The 20,365-nt window shown below is 40.2% G+C and overlaps 1 protein-coding gene across 1 annotated transcript; it reads left to right on the top strand.

Moving 5' to 3' along the window:
- Positions 1-1,043: 1,043 nt before the first annotated feature.
- Positions 1,044-18,583, top strand: nt5c2l1 (5'-nucleotidase, cytosolic II, like 1). Its single transcript, XM_085413796.1, has 18 exons — positions 1,044-1,228; positions 2,290-2,363; positions 3,040-3,157; positions 3,269-3,364; positions 7,246-7,337; positions 7,459-7,516; positions 7,633-7,726; positions 7,819-7,872; positions 7,948-8,031; positions 8,456-8,491; positions 8,582-8,689; positions 8,771-8,837; positions 8,936-9,106; positions 9,183-9,234; positions 9,743-9,803; positions 11,430-11,606; positions 11,697-11,787; positions 11,879-18,583. Exons 1-17 carry the CDS (start codon positions 1,170-1,172, stop codon positions 11,784-11,786), a joined length of 1,491 nt encoding a protein of 496 aa, XP_085269922.1. The 5' UTR covers positions 1,044-1,169; the 3' UTR covers position 11,787; positions 11,879-18,583.
- The last annotated feature ends 1,782 nt before the right edge of the window (positions 18,584-20,365 follow it).

Raw genomic sequence — 20,365 nt, 5'->3', positions numbered from 1 at the left:
TTGAAACTGCTCCACAGTCTTTTTCCATCCTGACCAGTTGTACCACTGGAGTGCCGTTTAAATACTGATGACGTTTTTCCACCTGTGTGACACTATATATAGAAAAAGAGGGTTGGTTATGTCATGGTGGTGTGTCATGCAGATAAGTCCCAGCCCAAAGGGACTTACAGTACAGCACATAGAGAAACAACCGCACTACACAAACCACAAATGTACAAAACATGAGTTTTACAAATAATATTTGCTACAAAACAAACAAAAAAAACCCAAAAACTGCGAAGCTCAAGTTTGATGTAAGTTACTAAAAGGTGAAGAGATTTAAAAGCATACTTGAAAACGCATTTTCTTATTTTTCTTAAAGGGGCAATGCAGTTTAACATATATGGAGCATGAGACAGATGTGCAGCACATAGTATATAGCTGTTGCCTATTTCCAACACGTTTCCCTTGTTGGGCTTTTACATTCACAATGCATAAACAAAATGACAACATTCAATTACGTAAAAGCACCTGTGTGACACTATACATATGAAGTTAACAGTGTAAAAACGAAGAGAGGGAGACTGAAAGAGAAATGAAAATGATTTCCAATGTATGGATGCTTGTATACAGTTTTTCTCTTCCTGGTGACCCTTAAGGCTGCTTTGTGCATAAATGTGAGGATGGGGATGTGTTTCTGGGTGAAATTGGACAGTATGTCTCCAAATTGTTGCTGTTACTTTGAGCGCATGCTGCTGATAACGCTTCTGCACATGAAACGCAAACCAAATGATTCATAAATCAAATATCAGAAATGTTTTGCTTTGATACATGCAGCGTGTACTTGAGCTGCTCGAGTCGCAGCGGGACTGACAGCCATCAGCAAAACTCCCATTAGTTACGCACACATGTAGCCTGTGCACATGTGTGTGCCTCTGATAACACAATCTACCCACTCCAAGCTGAAAGCTCCGCAGCACCATGGGTGTCAATGCAGGGGGGCGGCAGGCTGCGTGCGCGTGTCCCACGGCCGTTTACGTCATTAATGAGCACTTAGTCAAAAGGAGGGGTTTCAACATGTGCACAAAAACAGAGAAGATGCTCAGCGGCACGCCTACAAAGTTTTGGGTACATTTGAGAATTTAAATACCTCTTTGAAAAGAGGAGCTGCACATCAGCAGGTGTGGACCATGGAGGCAATGGACACAAGCATCTCCACCGAGGAGAAGAAGAGGCGCCTTGAACAAAAGTAAGTTCAACTGGGGTAATATTGCACACGAATATGTAAACTGCTGCTAATTGAAACACTTTTTAACCTAAAGATGAATTTCCACGATCAGAATTTCTAAGGTTTTACAATATATTTTTAAAAAAAGAACACAAAAAGAAAAGAAAAGTCGTCAGTTTCAGCTCTTTCTTTGCATTTTTGCTGATCACAAGTTAATTACGTATTTTTACATCATAAGAATACTGTTGCTCATATAATAAGTTAGACAATGAATTGCAAAAAATAAATTTAAAAAATCCACTGGTATATTTCCACAACTTCCAGTGCTTTCTGACATTCTGACCTATTTCTCTATTCTGAAAGTTTGCACTCTAACCTACACAACTATTTGAATCATCAGCTTATTCAGCTGCTTCCTGTCAGTAAGTGCTCCTGCATCAGAAACACTCCCTTGCTGACAGCTTTTATTTTCTGTGTGGAACTCAGGAGAAACACATTCACAGAACAAGAGCTTACAGATTAATTATTTACAGCAACTCTATATGTATGAACTGTCAGGAAAGGTTGAGACTGGGCCATCCTGGTGCTGCAGACAGGCCTCCCTGCTCTGTGTGGTTAAAAGGTAGCATCTGGGGGCAAATGATGTAGAAAATACATGACAGACAAAAATACGTCATGATTATTTTTAATATGTTGTTCAAAATACACCATGTTAAGTATTTGGCAGTCATTTCAAACATCGGTGATGACATTGGTTTTGATAACATCTTTAGCCTCCACCCAGCACCACCCTGACTTGAGGGACTTCAAGGGTAGGATAGGTTCAAACTAAGTATGGAAGTCTCTGAATTTCTTTGGTGGAAAAGAGAAATTAAATCATAGCTTCACACACTAAATGACTTCTGCCCCTTGAAGATTCATTTAATCCACATCTCAGGGCAGACCTGATGTCAAAAAGCCAAGACGCAAACTGAACCTTAGGAAACCCATTCTGATAAATGAAAACATCAAATTGACCATAGTGCATAAAAAATGAATTTCTATGACTGTCTGCCTTCAGCTGTGTTTCTGTTTGATCACAGGGTGTTTGTCAACAGAAGCCTGACGCTGGAAAATATTAAATGCTATGGCTTCGACATGGACTACACGCTAGCAAGTAAGTAGAAGCAAAAAAAAAAGTTTAATCATCTTTATTTATTCTATTTGATATTGAGTTATCTGTACTTCTCCTTGCTTTCTGAGGAACATGACTGTGTCTAGCACAGAGAGTCATAGGATTATTATTTACCTACAAATCCTTAAGTTTGCAGTGTTGTGATGATGTCAGCTATACAATGTTTACATTTGATACACTTGGCCAAGAACAGTACAGTTTATGTATAACTGTATAATAACAACGTCATTTTTACTTTTACTTTAACTTGATTGTTTAATTTATGTTTACTGCACACTTTTAAAAATTGCCACCTATTTATCTATAGTACAATATATAGAGTGTATAATGGTCTAGATACCAACAGGATACCATGTATCCTACCAATAAAGTCATTATTACTTAACAAAGGATAAAACCCTTCCCTGAGCAGAATGAAGTATAAGGTACTTAATCTATATTTGTTCATTTTTAAACTATATTTTGCTTATCATACTTTTTACAGCATGTGTATAAAATATTAAATCACCCTGAAGATGCTACATGTTGTCTTCATTCATAATTTTGAACTCTCTGCGCTGAATTCTTCATTTTAGTTTCTGACTTTCCTTTCAAACAAGCTGCACAACAGTGGATGATTGTGTATTCATGCTTTTGCTGTGTGCATTTCTGCTTGCAGCGTATACGTCTCCCGACTACGAGAGCTTGGGCTTTGAGCAGATACGAGACAGGATGGTGTCCATTGGATACCCTCATGAGATTCTGCGCTACAAGTACGACCCCAGCTTCCCCACTCGGTTAGTTCCAAGTCGATTTACGCTACAATGAAGTAGCCAATCAATTCTTCTTATATTTTTTTTTGTTCTTGTCTATTATTGATAAACCTTCTCCCCTTTTCTCTCCCTCAGTGGCTTAGTGGTTGACACTACATATGGGAACCTCCTGAAGGTGGACTCAAATGGAAATATATTAGTCTGCAGTCATGGCTTTCAGTTCCTCAAAGGGTAAAGTTGGAAACAAGTGAATACAGTAAAGAAAATGTTTGTATAATCTATTTTGTACTGTTTGGAATGATAGAGATCATCGAGGTGAGGACAGGCAGAGAGAAAGAGACAGAAACATAAAGACTAAAACCCAAGCAAGGCTGGGCCAGTTGAATTCAACACACACACACGCACACACACACGCACGCACGCACGCACACACGCACACACACACATATAAAAAACACCCAGCACGCCCCTGCGGGCGGTTTATCCTTCAAGCTCGGGTCCTCTACCAGAGGCCTGGGAGCTTGAGGGTCCTGCGCAGTATCTTAGCTGTTCCCAGGACTGCGCTCTTCTGGACAGAGATCTCCGATGTTGTTCCCGGGATCTGCTGGAGCCACTCGCCTAGCTTGGGAGTCACCGCGCCTAGTGCTCCGATTACCACGGGGACCACCGTTACCTTCACCCTCCACATCCTCTCGAGCTCTTCTCTGAGCCCTTGGTATTTCTCCAGCTTCTCGTGTTCCTTCTTCCTGATATTGCTGTCATTCGGAACCGCTACATCGATCACTACGGCCGTCTTCTTCTGTTTGTCTACCACCACTATGTCCGGTTGGTTAGCCACCACCATTTTGTGCGTCTGTATCTGGAAGTCCCACAGGATCTTAGCTCGGTCATTCTCCACCACCCTTGGGGGCATCTCCCATTTTGACCTCGGGACTTCTAGGTTATACTCGGTACAGATGTTCCTGTACACTATGCCGGCCACTTGGTTATGGCGTTCCATGTATGCCTTGCCTGCTAGCATCTTGCACCCTGCTGTTATGTGCTGGATTGTCTCTGGGGCATCTTTACACAGCCTGCACCTGGGGTCTTGCCTGGTGTGATAGACCCCAGCCTCTATGGATCTTGTACTCAGAGATTGTTCTTGTGCTGCCATGATTAGTGCCTCTGTGCTGTCTTTCAGTCCAGCTTTGTCCAGCCACTGGTAGGATTTCTGGATATCAGCCACCTCCTCTATCTGCCGGTGGTACATACCGTGCAGGGGCCTGTCCTTCCATGATGGTTCCTCGTCTCCCTCCTCTTTCTTGGGTTTCTGCTGCCTGAGGTATTCACTGAGCACTCGGTCAGTTGGATATATATATATATATATATATATATATATATATGTATATATATATATATATATATATATATATATATATATATATATATATATATATATATATATATATTAGGGGTGCAACGATACTCGTATTGATATTGAACCGTTCGATACAGTGCTTTCGGTTCGGTACGCATATGTATCGAACAATACAAAATTTGTAATTTATTTTATCAACTTTCCTTCTGACTATGCTGTCTGTGTTGAGCGCTCAGTGAATCTGCGTTCGACTGCTCCGCCTAGGGTCGACAGTGCAGCCTAGGCGGAGTAGTCGAGCGCAGATTCACTGAGCGCTCAACACAGACAGCATCCTCAGAAGGAAGAGCGCAGGGCAAGCTAGCGAGACAGAAGTTAAGCTCTCCTTACAACATGGACCTCCCCCACCCTCATTCAGATCTGGCGTTTGGAATTATTTTGGTTTTCATGTGACGTATGACCCTGAAGGTAAGCGAGTCATGGACTAAAGTAAAACAGTATGTTGGATGTGCCACACAATGCTCAATTACATGGGTGGGAACTAGTGTGTTAGCGCAGTTAGCTCGTTAACGTGTTGGCCGTCTAGCCACATGCACGGGACGATCGGCGGTAGCTCGTTAACGGAGATTTGCCGTGTTGTGGCGTTAAGGTCATTTCAACGAGATTAACCTGAAAGCACTAGTGGGAACACAACGAATATGACTGCACATTTACGCCGACATCATCCTAGTGCAAAGACAAGTGGAAGCAGACAAAAAAAAGCAAGCATGCTACTAACTTTAGCCGAGTCATTTAGACAGCTGTTTAATATGCTGCTGAGAATATAGCCCAGAAGAAGCGGATAGTATAGCTTTTATTTTGGAAAGAGACATTTCTCTGTAATAAACTCTCTTTTCCAAAGATGAGTGATTCCTCAATCAGATACAGGGCTTGCAATATCGCTAGCCCGACGTCCCGGAGCTAGCGATTTTTTCAGTCGGGCTACCCTGCCCGTCGGGCTTTTGTAGGAAGGAAAAATATATGTCAATGCTTTTGCATTCTTTCAGAAATGTAGCTGGGTAATTATGTCATTGGCATCGGTGAGCCACTGTCAATATGTGACATATTGAAATCGCGTTTGAATTTGCGCTTGTTTTTTTGCTTTCACTTTGCAATCGTGCGAACTGTGTATAGAAAGCAACAGTACTGATTGGTGAGTGATGATAATTTGCGCACCAATTCCTCTGACATCGTCTTATCAATCGTTAGCTTACTATGCAAACATGACAAGTGAAATCTCCCGCAGCAAGCTTAAACATGTGAGAGGTTGATCGCGCAGAGAATCGCTGAGCTTATGTGAGTGCGTGTGTAAAAGCAGCAGGATTTATATTTTAGTTCTGCTGAGCCAAATAAGACAGGTCAGGGTGAAGAAGTGACAGCCAAAGAAAAGCTTACCACAAAACGGAGAAGTTATGACAAATCAGACTATAAGGCAAAAAGAAAGTGCAGCTTTATGGTTTCATGGACAAAAGAATTTCTGTGGCTGCAATATGACGAGCTATATAACCGGGGCTGCACATAAGTGGTCCGCAGGTGCGCATTCGCAGTCAAAATAAAAAACACGCACAAGGGTTAGGGTTAAATTTAAAAACTGTACTTTTGAGTTAAAATATATATTTATAATTTTAATAAATGACAAATTAAAAAGGCATGAACATTTTTTTGTATCGAAAAAATATCGACCCGTGACACCAAAGTATCGAACCGAACCGAGAATTTTGTGTATCGTTGCACCCCTAATATAAATATATACATATATATATATATATATATATATATATATATATATATATATATATATATATATATATATATATATATATATACAATCAAGATGTGATTAACTTATAAACTTTCAGCTTAAATTCAAAAATTACATTACAGTAATTTTTATACACAGTCCCCTATTTTCTGTGACAGAGGGCTCCCTGACAGTTTCATAGCCAGGTGAGGTCCTGGTCCAAGTGCATAACTATATTTGAAACTCTCAACAGGAGGTACAAAGAGCTGTCAGTGCAAGTGAAGAAGGCCATCATCAGACTGAAAATCCCAAATAAACTTCAGGGAAGAAACGTAGCACTTGGTGACATCCATTCTTCTAGACTTTTAGACTTCAGACAGTTACTGACTGCAAAGGATTTTTATTGAAGTATTATAAGCAATTCTTATATATAAAGTAATTTTGGTTTGTTCAATTGCTGTTGAGCCTCTGAAAACAGGGGAATGTGTATGAACATGGCTGTAATTCCATAAACTTGTTTTAAAAAAAATCAAGTCAGCATAAAATTGTTAGATATAGACACAATGTCAACAAACAGTTATCAACATCAGCGGTCTCACTTGTGTAATTAAGTCCCACCTTTTTGTTGTTGTTATAAAAAAAGCAACATCAGGTTTCCTTTTAAATATGAAAATGAGATATTACCTCACTGAATAAACACTGGTTTGCATTGATATCCAACAGACAAGGAAGAAAAAGAATCTCAAAATTGAGTAGTTTTGTTTTGGCCTTTATATTGTCTCACTGAAATGGCTGTCAACTTCTTCTTTTTTGCTTGTAAATCGCAGCAGTCAGTACAAGCAAGTGAGTTCAAAGCTAAGAATTTACACAAACTAGATGTAAATTCACGCACGTTTGCAAAAATGTTTTTGTTTCTCTGCAGCCAGTCAGTGCATCTGGGTTGTTAACATTGATCCGTGTTATCATTTTGTGCCACAGTGAAGACATTCACAAATATTACCCGAACATGTTCATCCAGAGAGACGACACTGATCGCTTTTACATCCTGAACACTCTCTTCAATCTTTCAGGTATAAAATCCTGCACTCTGCTATACTTTGTGTAAATTTTGTTTAGCGTCTTTGCTTTTCTACAATTTTTCAAATTTTCCTATGCATTATAAACAATTTACGATTTATATGCACCCTGCAGAGACTTATCTCTATGCCTGCCTGGTTGACTTCTTTACTGGATGTACCAGATACACAAAGTAAGTCACATATTTTATCCATATTATATTAAACTATCATCCCACCAAGACTTGGAGAAATATTCACTGTTGAATAAACTCTTTGTCCCTTCCATACCTGTGTTAAACTCTTCCAGCCTCCTGAAAGGTTTCCAGCACGGTGACTTGCTAATGTCGTACAGAAGCATGTTCCAGGATGTTCGAGATGCCGTGGACTACACTCATGATACGGTGAGTTCACAAAACCCGCCAAAGTGCAACGTTAAACACAAAGAAAATGTGTGGACTTCTCAAAATTACAAAATGTTCAAACTGTTTTTTAGGGATCCTTGAAAGAATTAACTACCAAGAATTTGGAGAAATACGTTGTCAGAGATGTGAGTAAACTGAAAAGATTATCAGTCTGAGTTTATGTTAGCAGACTGAAACACTGAAAGTATAAATGTTTACAGCCAAACCTCCCTGTGCTCCTCACCCGGATCAAAGAGGTGGCCAAGGTTTTCCTCGCCACTAACAGTGACTACTACTACACCGAGGTGAGTGTGCCATGACTAAAACCTTCCAACTACAAAGGAAAATCAATGCCCCCATCGTCAGCTACACCTTGCTATTACTAGGTTGGACCCCTTTTTCCTTCAGAATTGCCTCAATTCTTTGTGGCATATATTCAACAAGGCCCTTCCTCGGAGAACAAATTCTGAGTCTGAATGTTGAAGCCAAAAGTTTGAGATACTGTTTCCTTTATGGCTCAAAGTAGTCTGGCTTCTCTGGGTTCTGGCACAGCTAAACGCACTGAGTTGCTGCCATGTGATTGGTTGATTAGATATTTGCATTAACAAGCAGTTGAATAGGTAGACCTAATGAAGCGGCCTGTTAATGTTTATGAGATCATTGTAAATGATCATTCTGCCTTTTAAATCATTCTAACTGTATATTTTACACTTTACCTTCTTCATCAAGGTCATCATGACATACCTGCTGGAAAGTAATGTGAAGGTAAGGCATCTTCAACTGTGGTTGGACTTTCTGTCCTCTAAAGAGAATCATGAGAATGACATTTAAAAAAAAAATTTTTTTTCCTTCCAGCCTGGAAGCCCCAGAAAGAGCTGGCGCTCGTATTTCGACCTTGTCGTTGTGGACACCAAAAAGCCGCTGTTCTTTGCAGAGGGGACTGTGCTGAGACAAGTGGACACGGTGTGAAAGAGTGTTTGAAGAGTTGCATCACAATGTTGAGCATCAACAGTTTCCAGTAATCTGTTTCCTTTTTATACACAGAACACAGGAAAGCTTCACATCGGGACATACACCGGTGACCTCCAGCATGGAACAGTCTACTCAGGAGGTGAGACAGCACTGAGTTTTCCTTCGACTATTTTGTCCTTATTAGTAACGTTCAATTCTGTTCAGTTCAGCTGCTTAACTTGTGTTTTCTGGTTACAGGATCCTCAGACATTGTTTGTGATCTGCTGGGCGTCATAGGCAAGGACATCCTCTATGTCGGAGATCACATCTTTGGCGACATCCTGAAGTCTAAGAAGAGACAGGGCTGGAAGACTTTCCTGGTCGTTCCTGAGCTCACCAAAGAGCTGCAAGTGTGGGAGGAAAGGAAAAGTAAGAACAATGATCCACTCGTTGTGTGCTGTTTTACTGTTGTGTCATGGTTTTGATGCAATACTTGGTTTTTCAGATATCTTTGAGGAGCTCAAGTGTCTTGATCTCTACTTAGCTGAACTTAACAAGTGAGTCTATTTTTTGTTTCGGTATATTTCCTGTAGATATGTTTAGATTTGAAAGGCACTCAGATCTGCAGTTTTTAGATCGGTGAGCTTTACCATTACTATAATTTAAAATAGTTAAACCCAATGAAATAATCAACATGTTCTCATAAGGTGCAGGGTTCTATATGTGGCTAGCAGGTGGAGCACAAGCACCCACAAGCCCCAGTTTTGGAAAAAAAAAAAATCCCATCTTGTGTCATGAATAGATGGGATAGACTAACATTTTATTCAGTAACCATATGTAAGATTTTAAATGTTTTATTAATTCATGCATTTTTACTGGAAATTAAACAAGTTTGTTGATGTTTTGCAGCTCTTGAGATTCCAAACGAGAGAACTCTTCGCTGCGTATTTACTCACTAACACTAATGCTGATAAGACTTGCATTTGATTTTTCATTTCCTACATGTGACACAGTTAGATAAAGTGACATAGCACGTGTTCATTTTTCTATATGTGTCTTTTGAAGGCACCCAGACACCACCAGTCAAGAATATCGTGACATCGGTTCCATTCATATGAGAATGAAGGTGAGCTCTGCACACCACAACACAGTATTTTAAACATTTCCACACCTTAGTTGTGGATGCGCGTAAAGTTCAATGCATTCGTACAACCTACACTGTACCTTCAGCTGGTATTAGAAATGCTTTTTTGGATTCAAATTCTGCCTCATTCTCTGTATGTTGAAAGCTCAAAGTCCTGCATGGGAGCTAAATTATCACCACCATGAAATAAATATGTCTCATATGTCCTGAGATATACCTGGAATACGTTTTATGTCATTTTAAATGCATAAATGCACTTCTAAAATTTACCACTACGATAGCAATGCTTCACTATTGTAGCAGAAGAAAACCCAAATGTGTCTGTGCAGCATAACTGTCGTTCAGCACCATTACAGTTCACTTCACCACTTTGACAGTGTTTCTATTCCTTCGCTCTACATATGGTTAAAACTACACTTTTTAAAGTATTGAGTAACTTTCCACAGTCACCGAGTTGCAGCACTAGTTGGCACAAGTCACCCATAGTGTTAAGGTTCACAGAATAAGTGTATTTTTTAATAGTAAATACAGGTGTTGGCATGTTAACAGTACGGAAGACATAAAATTGCCTTCGATGTTGAAATCATGTGCTGATTTGTATTTTATGGAAACTGTTCGGAGTCTGTTTACAATCCCCGATTACACTGACACGCCCAGTACCATAGACTGTATGAAAAAGATGGAACAGAGTCCACCAAAGGCTGTTCAAAAGTGGTAGCGAGGAGCAAAAGGTGAGTTTGGCTACAAAAAAACCTGAGGATGTAACTCATTCGTGTGTCATACTGAAGGATACCCAATCTTTCCATAAACCAGACCATAATCAACTTTTCAGTATGACTTAAAACTTATAACCATGAGTGTTAACAATAAAAGTATTTGCTGAGGTCATAAATCAAGTGAACAGGGAGTCATGTTACAATAGACTTTTATACATTCTGACTTGTAGCCAGCTGGTGGTGATGCCCCCTGCTGGCCTTTGGAAAAAATACAGGTTTAAGGCACCTCAAAATATGCTTTAGTTTTCAGACCCTGAGGTTGTGTCTAGCTTTCATATACAGTCTACTGCTAAAAGGACAGAATAAAAGAAAACAGTACAAAAAAGTTTATGGTTAAAATGAAGCTGTTTTTGAACAAGAAATCATCCCTGAATGAGCAAGAATGAACATGCTCCTGGAATGTGTCTCTCATGCCAGAGACTTGAACTGTACACTGACACATTTCCTCTGTGGAAATTTACCATCCATGGACACTCATGGTGCAACATGATTTCCAACACAACAGCAACTGCACTCTGCTATGAAAACTGTAGAAGGACAGTAACACTAATGACCGAGTAACAGATAATATCTGTGGTCTCCAAGACTGCAGGGAAACCTCTGCACGCTCCTGAGCGTAACACGAATCTCCTTAAAACAACACGTCAGAGGTAGATTATGACTTTTGACTCCCTCTGTCTATAAGAAGTCTATTCCCAAAAAAGTAAACTTTCTTAGAATTAAATTGGACTAAGCAGGAAGTCAGATTGGTATATTTTCACTCATCAACATTTAAAATGTTCGATGTGATGTGTGCCATTAAGCCACTGCATTGTTTATTTTATACTTGCAGTTGCTGACCTACAGGATGGACATGTCATATGGCCAGATGGGCAGCCTCCTGCGCAGCGGCTCCAGGCAGACGCTGTTCGCCAGCCAGCTCATGCGCTATGCAGATCTGTACTCTTCCTCCTGCCTGAATCTGATGCATTACCCCGTCAATTACCTCTTCATGGCTCCTCCAGTCCTGGTCAGCCCTCCTCTTTGGTCAAACATCACAGAAAGGAGATGTTTGTCTCTTTCATCATTTATCCTGAGAGTCTTTTTTTTTCTCTCTCAGATGCCCCACGAGGTTGTTTCTGAGGCATCTCCAGACTTTGTGTCATCGCCGCTTACTCTCAACAGCTATCCTCTCACAAACAAAAACTGAGGTAACAGATCTTTATGATAAACTGTATTTCTTCTCTACATTTGTTCATGTTAAAAAGTTCACAAGTAGTTCATTTGTTTCTTCCATTGCAGTGACGGCAGAGTCAGACTCAGGGATGAAGAAGCTACAGAGTAATGTGCATCTTCTTGTCATTAACATTTCACACACTGAAGACGGCTGCTTGTACCCGTGCACACATGAAGGGTTTATTGTAAACCTAAGGTGCACACACTAGCACGAAATTAACTTACTGCTCCACATGCACGCTGACAGTTTAGGATTTCAAACAGAAACAGACTCAGTGTTTTTACTTCTAGTTTTAAAGGTTATGTAATGGTTTATTTTTTTTTTTTTTTAAATGTTCAAAAAAAGGAGCTTTACTCCATAATCTGTTGAATTGGTTCAATAAAACATTCATAAAATCCGTTTTTATTGTTCTCAATGAAGTAAAGCTCCTAAATAAGCATATAAATCAGTTTTGTCTAAGAGAGATAAATAATATTCAGAATTTTTTTTGTAGTTGTTGCAATCACAGTTTTTAGATGTGATTTTTCACACAAAAATATAAGTATTATTATTTTAAAGCTCAGCAACAGATCGTTTAAACTAGGAGGCAAAATCTTAAAAATATAGCAATATAGCATACTTTAGGAAAAATAACGTGTAGTTAAAGATTTTACTTTCTGCATTAAAGTTTTTGTCCAGTGGGTGGCGCCTGATCACCTCTGCAGCCCACCTGAGGATTGATTCCTGTGTGGTTGAATGAGTTTATTTTTATACCCACAACAAACATATTGAATAGTTTTATCTCCTCAAACAAATATTTAATCTTCCAAAAAGCTCTCATCACTTTTATACCAGAAACATTTATCTCACAGCTGTTGCAGAAGCTCGTCTTGATCGTTAAACTTAAATAAGTTACATTTATTTTGAATACATGAAAGCAGAAGCAGATGTTAATATCAGGAGCCTCCATCTGGGTATTCATTCATCATGGAGAGCACCAACATAAACAGATGTGACGCAATCCATGAGCAAACACCTAAACACACTCACAAATATGTGTGGCTCTGCAGGACACAGGGCACCTGGACATTTAGCATTTGTTCTCCTTCTGTATCTCAGGAACACACACGCACACACACACACTTTCTCTCCGTTGTTACTGTAGGATTTCCGCGCTCATGTGTGATTGTGGAGGAATTTTCTATCAGAGTGTCACGATGGTGAAAATGGTGAAATCCTTTACCATCAGTGACGCTTCACTCTGGAGCCAAACTTCAGCTTCACAGTGATGTGCTGATCGTGTTATTTTATTTTATTTATTAACTACTTAGAGCATTAGTAAAGATGATGTGTGTGAAGAGATTAAATGTGAATCTAACTTAATCTAAAGTCATCATTGTTTTAAAAATATTTCAAACTTTCAGCTGCTTTAAGATTAACACAGATGAACTCTTTTGCGTTTTTTCGCTGCTTGCTTCAGATTGTTTTCAGATAAGCCACGAGAGGTAAATCCAATGCTCAGTTTTCAATCCCTCCTCCTCCTCCTTGTCAAAACAGGCACATAAACATTTCCTTGATGATTTCACTTCTTGTATCGGGGCTATTTTGGTTTATTTGGATTTCTGCCTGCCCATTGTCTGTTGGTCACCCGTGTTTATTGTTGCTGTTTCTTGAGTCATTGTGTTCGCTTTGCCCTGTTGTATTTTCTCACCTGCACAAATCAGTTGATCGCTTCTGTTTAATCTGCTTTTGAATGAATGCATTTTGTGAGAATAACCCACACTCGGCGTCCGCTGCTATTTGATGTTCAGTGAAACTAAAGCAGGCTCTGATGATCAGTTTGTCGCTGTGGTAAATTTTCATTTCATCATTAATCATTTATCACATCAGCATAACGAGCATTTTGTGATTGTGTCAAATTCACTAGTTGCCTCTGCACTACAGCGCCTGTCCTTTGGATGGCATTAAACTGCCTCTCTGCAGCAGGGATGAATCTTTGAAGAGGGTTAAATGATGGGCACGGTCAGCACATCAGCAGAGAGGCTGTGCATCTTCATTTATCTCTCAGCAAAGAAAAGAGCCGAGAGAAACGACAAGTTTTGCTTTTCTTTTCAAATGTACCAGCTCCCATTTTTAATATGAAAATAAAGCATTGCTTCCTGTTTCAAATATTTTGAAAGTTGCTGAAATACAAAAGAGATTATATAAAATAGGAAACTTGTTCCCTGCCAAAAATACAATAATTTCCTTTTTAGACTTGTCCAAAAATCAGACTAACATACAAATCTACCCTACGCATCACACAATAGCCACCACACCGCTCTCTGATGGGAGAACTGTAAATCACAACTGTTTGTCTTTAAAATAATTTAGCGTCTGATCACTCCTTTAATAGCCTAACTGCTTAAACAGAGGAGGAAGAGGAGTGCCATCAGGATCCAAAATAGGGCCGTGACATTAATAAAGTTTCACACCAGCATTATTTTTGGCAAACAAAATTCACAGCAATGATTTTTATCATGATATTAAAGGAGAACTTGAAACACGAGTAGCCATAATACTGTTGGTGAAATCCATTAAAACACGTATATGTTCTGTGTTTTGGGGGGAAATGAATGTGACTCAAAATCCAAGTGCACAGACGTGGTGAAAGAGTCTGTGGTTATGAATTTCTAAAAGCATATAATGGGAACAATTATGCAAATATTTTACAATATATGCAACATGTGTATTACTGCCACAGTTTAGATGTATTTTATCATCAGTCAGGGTTAACATGGCACCCCGGCTGAACGATGACAGCATGTCTGCTCTCCAGAGAGCTCATCACACCGTCGAAGCATCCAGAACCTGCTGTTTGATTTAAACACAGTGGCTAATGTGCTTTTGGTTGGAGGCCTTTCTGAACTGTTTGTTGCATTTATTAGAATGTGAAAAATGTCACCACACTGAATGGCTTTGCAAAGTGTGAAAATGCCAAAGAAATCGTTAATAATTTCAGTTATTTGCTTTGTTATGCAGCGAAAGCAGCATCACTGCACGAGAGTGAAAATGTATGGAATGCCAAAGTGGTTTTAGATCTGAGCCTACAAATAAGATACTATTGTTCACAACAAACTAAAAAAAATCATATTTTATTTCTTGTTCATCATCTACTTTGCAAACGGAAGGTTCAGTGAATATAAACATTTAAAAATAAATTGTGCTTACTTACACTAAAACAAATGGAAAGTCTTGGAGGTGTAATTTGAAAGTTACTGGTGGTTTTTACTGCTCCGGCCCACTTACAGTCAAACTGGGCTGTATAAGGCCCATGAAGTCAGATGAGTTTGACCCCCTAATGTTTGCCATATGAATTTCAAACCTAATGATTTTCACTTTGTTGATCCTATGCCTTTGCTGGGTCATTGTTTGCATTTACAAACATTTTTCCTCACTGCGTGTGAAGCTCTGAGTGTTTTCCCCGTCTTTCACTTGACTGGATAGTCTACACCAAGTGAAATTTAAACCCAAATATATACTTTTATTTTTTCCACGACACAATAACACCGATACGGTTCACACGTACTCACAATAGTTGATTATTTAAGGCAGGATTTCTGCCATCTTTCTAAACTTTCTAGTTTCCTCTCAAATTAAAAATGGAGTTCTGTAAGTTTTGCAAAATAAATAAATAAATAAATGTTTTTAATAAATGCAACACAATTTTGCAACAAGATCCAGAGCGAAAATCTGTTTGTGCATCAAAACTGTCGAAGCTGTAAGTGCACCCTGCTAAACCGTCCGTTTAAGGCCTGCAGGGATTTCAAAGTTTAGGTACAAAAACTGACAATTTTCATGTTTTTTTTCCACCCTCTACTTTCTAGACTTTGTCACTGGAGTATAAAGGGCAATTTATATTTTTATGAGAATGCTGCATCTGCTGTGCAATCGTGTGGTTTCATTTAAACCCATCATTTTGCAAAAAAAATAAAAAACTGACAAAGATGTAAATTTAACTGACTTTATTTAGAGAGAGGGTGACAGAAGAACATGACAGCAGATTAATGAGAAAGGTTTCACAAACCTGTTAAATAAATTATTTAAAAGAAATACACATTTACTTGGTTTAAGATCAATTATATAAATGCATCACATAATTTAACTTGTTTTTTTTCCCCCTTTTCAAAAATGTACATTACCAAAAACTAAATCAAACACATTAACTCGTGAGCAGTAGCTCCAAAAATAAATGACAAACAAAACAAGCACAGCGTTTGCTCTGTAATTGAGTTCATGTAATCATTTAATTAGCTTCTCTTGCCTGGAGTTTAACCGTGCATTCTCTGATTGAGGTTTTAAGCTGCTCAAAAAGCACTGCTGACATGTTGGGTTTCACTGCAGGATACTTGCTGCTCTATGCAGTCAGATAGCTGCAGAAGCACCACCGTCCCCCATTCCACACATTCCAGGATTTCCCAGCAAGCATTGCAAGCAAGCCTAAACAAGTCACGTTCTTTACTCAGGAAGAATTTCACACAGTCAAGTGACTGAAGCCTGCTTTTGTTTTCCCTCTGGTGAGCAATCAGAAAGACCCACCTTTACATCTGAAACACCTCTGTCACCGTTTAAAATGTATTATTACTATCATACGTTTTCTTTTTTGTCTTTTTTTTCCCTTGTTCCTTTCTGGAGAGACCTAATGAGATTCTATAAACCAGCTTTACTACACAGTCACAGCAAACCTTCTTTTCACCTGAAACCTTTTACTGCAGCGGGGCAATCTGTGCCCCAAAATATGCTTCCTGTCTGTTTTTAATAATACCTTGAGTCCTTCTCCAGCAGCTTGTAACAGCAACTGGACTGTGGTTAAACATTTCCACCCAGAAAGGTCCGCTGACAGTCATCAAAACAAACGTCTTTGCTCTCCTACTTCAGGGTTCAAACACGAGGCACACACGCACGCACACAGGAGCAGTGACACCTAATCTCGACACGGAAAGAGAAGGAAGAAAGAAAATAAAGGGAAGGCAAAAGGCAAGAGGGTGAGAGGGCCTTGCTCCCTACATTCCTCACAAACGTCCCCTCCCCCCATCGACCTGCTACCACCGAGGATGCTCAGAAAGAAAGAAACCCCCCCCCCCCCCCCACATACATTGACCTCCCACCCCTCCTCCTTTTCTTTTTCATCTGCTTATTTTACCCCAACATCCATGCTCACCATCTCATTGACAACAGAACACCATGAAGAAAAAAGGTAGAAGTCTGATAAGAAGAGAAAAACTTGATTGTTTAATCATTTTAACATAAATAAACTGCAGTGTCCGCTTTTACTTCAAATCCATCTACAGTTGTGTGTGTGGGTTTTTTTTTAAGTTAAATTCACACTTTGTTTGGCGCCTGATGGAAATATGTGATGATTTCCATCACAAGCTTGACCCCTCCTAAAAAAAGAAAAACCCAACTGTACCATATGTGTCTTCTTTACTTCATGTGCCTCATTTGTGAACCATTACCCAAAACTCTGGTCACAAGGACTTATGTCAGCCTAGAAAATGTGTGTAAACTCTGCTCTGTAAATACAGTACTAGGTAAACAGCTTAGGAGGCTTTCTGCCTCTACCTGCCATCAGACACTGGCTTTACTTCTACACAAGCTCGTCTGAAGCGAGCCCTTTAAGCACCGGTTTTAGTGTGAACTGAGGCCAAATGCTATGACAATACTATTGCACTGCTAGAATGGATGGTACAGTAGTGCAACATTGTCAAAGCAGCTGACCTCAGCATGTGTCAGCACATGGACATGGGGTGGGGGGGTGGGGGGGGGTTACAGCCATTCTTCACAGCCAAACTCCAATTACGCTTAAATAAGAAGCAAAGGTGTTATTTATAACAAAACAAGAAGGTGGGTGTTGAAATGCAAATTTACCTGTCTTCTTCCATGTGGCTGATAACGTCTGTCGAGTGTGGACTTAAGTCTACAGGTTTCTGTGCAGCAGGAGACACAGTTGCATCACATTTAAGCACACCCGGGGGAAAAAAAAAAAAAAAAAAATCTCTCCACACGCAGGTTAAGAGTTAAGGCAGTAAAGGGAGGTTTGAGTGTCTGTTTCATCAGCCAATGCCCTTTTAATATTGCACTGCTCATCTCAGTGTCCAGTAGTGCAACAGAAAAAGGGCAGTGGACAACAACATGGACACAATCAGCCTCCACTGCACATACTGACTCAACTACCCACCTTGTTTTCTCAGCCCTGCAACAAACAGTCGCTTAAATCACACAAATGAATTAAAACACACACACACACACACACACACACACACACACACACACACACACACACACACACACACACACACACACACACACACACGGATCAGAAAAAAAAAAAAAAAAAAAAGGGAAAAAAAAGTAAAGTTAGTTTGCAAACTAACTAAATTAAACCGGAAACAAATTGTTACTTCTGCACAAAGTCATGGGTTTAGCTCAAAAAAAGTTCAGCCCTGCAAGCGTGCATGTCCTGGAAACAAAAGTTAGGATGTCACAGATTAACAGTATAGCTTTTCAGCTGAGGAGTTAAATGAACTTCCCAAATTAAACAGCATTGGTTACTCTCACCCTGGGAGAATGGGAATTTCCCAGCATGTGGGCCCATACTATTCTCTCCAGTGAATGACATGCATTCTAATTTTGGTGGAGAAATGGGAGGTTGGAAACAGGGGAGGGGACACACACACACACACACACACACACACACACACACACACACTCTCTCTCTCTCTCTCTCTCTCTCTCTCTCTCTCTCTCTCTCAAAGGATTCAAAGAGCCAGGGCTGATAATGCCAAACTATAAAAACACATTTTAAAAATAAATAAATATTAGTTTTGTGCAAAACGAACACATGGTGGGGGGAAAATTGAGCTAAATTATTTAACATATTCAAACTGAAAAAAAAGTTTGCATCAATACAGGAAAAAATTAGTAAACTGTAGCACTCCCTGGAAATAAAAGTGAAGCAAATCCTGCAAGTTTACACAATGGGTGCGCAGTTACACAACGTACAGAATCTATAGCATGACAGGAAAGAGGCGTTGCAAGCGTCCAGAACACAGCGTAGCTTCCTCATTCCTCAGACATCTGACGATTCCTATAAATACACCTCAAGGTGTTCCTCTCCCCCCACCCACCCCTTTTTTCTTCCCCCCTTTTTTTACCTGTTCTTGGGAGCTTTATCCGCCATACATCTCTGTGAGCGGCCTATACGCCATCTAGAAGCGCTGGCTTTGCTGTGCGAGCCACTCCGGCCAGCTCTCACAAACCCACAGAACCATACTGACGACTTGTTAGATTGCACAACAGCATATAGGCTGCACTAAACGTACGCACACGCTAGCACCGTGAAAATGTCCCCCCCACCCACCGAACCCCCCTCGGAGAGACCCACCGCACTAAGATAACGGCGCGATAAGGTGGAGGACGCGGGGTGTCTGTCCACAAGGCGTTAAATCGTGTCCTGATCAAGTTTTGAAACGAGCTTCCAGATGCGCAGCGCGCGGGATTCACTCAACTCTTATCGCCGTTTTGCTCCTTTAGGTCACAGAAACAGGAAAATCTTCGTATCTCGACCTTTGCAACTTCCAAGTTTGCACTGAGCTCCTGACAATTTACGCACACAAAAAAGAAAAGATTTTAAAAATAAATAAATAAAAATCAGCTACAACTCATCGTGGCCAACCTCCCCCTCCTCCACCTTCTCCACCTCCATAACCTCCTCCTCCAAAATCATGAATAGTATCAAGCCAGGGAGGGACAATCCGTTATGGGCAAAAAAAAAAAAAAAAAAAAAGAGAGAGAGAGAGAAAGGGGGGGGGGGGGGGGGAGAAAAGGGAAAAAGTTGTCCATAAAACAAAGAAAAGCAGCCCTCTCCACAAACCACACTTCGCGTTCCGCTAGTTTGAGGATTCGAGCCGTCATCCTGCGAGGCTGCGGGTGGATACGGATCAAATCTGCGGAGCTCGGAGAGTCAGAAAAAATCGCAAGTCTTCCATGCACAAGCACACGGCCTCGCAGACCCGGACTCCATCTTTGACTACTTGACATTCAGAGCCTGCCGGAGCAAATTCCTCGTTTGCATGCCTCCCGCTGATTGGCCTCTTCTTGCGCTAGTCTTTGCTATATGATGCGCCATTGGTTTGGTTTCGGCGTGTTCGACATTTTCAGCGCGCACGGGATTGGCTGCGGGCGTGGAAGCGTCACAGCGTACAACGAATACCTGATTAAATGTTTCCCATTCACAAATTTCTCATCATCTGCCCCGCACATTATCTGGATACTTAATCACTAATTATTGCGTTTACTGCGTGGCGCACAAACCTTTTGTGCGCTTATAAAGGAGATTATGGTTGGTGTGTAATTGGTCTCTGAGGGGACAGTAAGCTTCTCATTAGTTAAAATGTGGACTAAGTCCAGCTTATTCTCACGGCTTGGATAGCTCGGATCAGACCATCAGGAGTGACCCAAAATTTAAAATAATCGATTTAATATAATTATGACAGGAAGGCGGAAGTAGTATGTAGTCCATAGTGGGCGCCGAT

This window comes from Rhamphochromis longiceps, linkage group LG7 (assembly GCF_057381845.1).
Source record: "Rhamphochromis longiceps isolate RC_006_pf linkage group LG7, R_longiceps_female_GT1.1, whole genome shotgun sequence".
Taxonomy (NCBI): domain Eukaryota; kingdom Metazoa; phylum Chordata; class Actinopteri; order Cichliformes; family Cichlidae; genus Rhamphochromis; species Rhamphochromis longiceps.
The sequence above is the reverse complement of the archived record's forward strand: the minus strand, read 5'-3'. Positions and strand labels throughout refer to the sequence as shown.

Coding starts and splice junctions, on each gene's coding strand:
- nt5c2l1 (XM_085413796.1), top strand. CDS start 1,170: ATGGAGGCAATGGACACAAGCATCTCCACCGAGGAGAAGAAGAGGCGC. Junction 3,365..7,245: donor GGCTTTCAGTTCCTCAAAGG/GTAAAGTTGGAA, acceptor TTTGTGCCACAG/TGAAGACATTCACAAATATT. Junction 8,032..8,455: donor GTGACTACTACTACACCGAG/GTGAGTGTGCCA, acceptor TTCTTCATCAAG/GTCATCATGACATACCTGCT.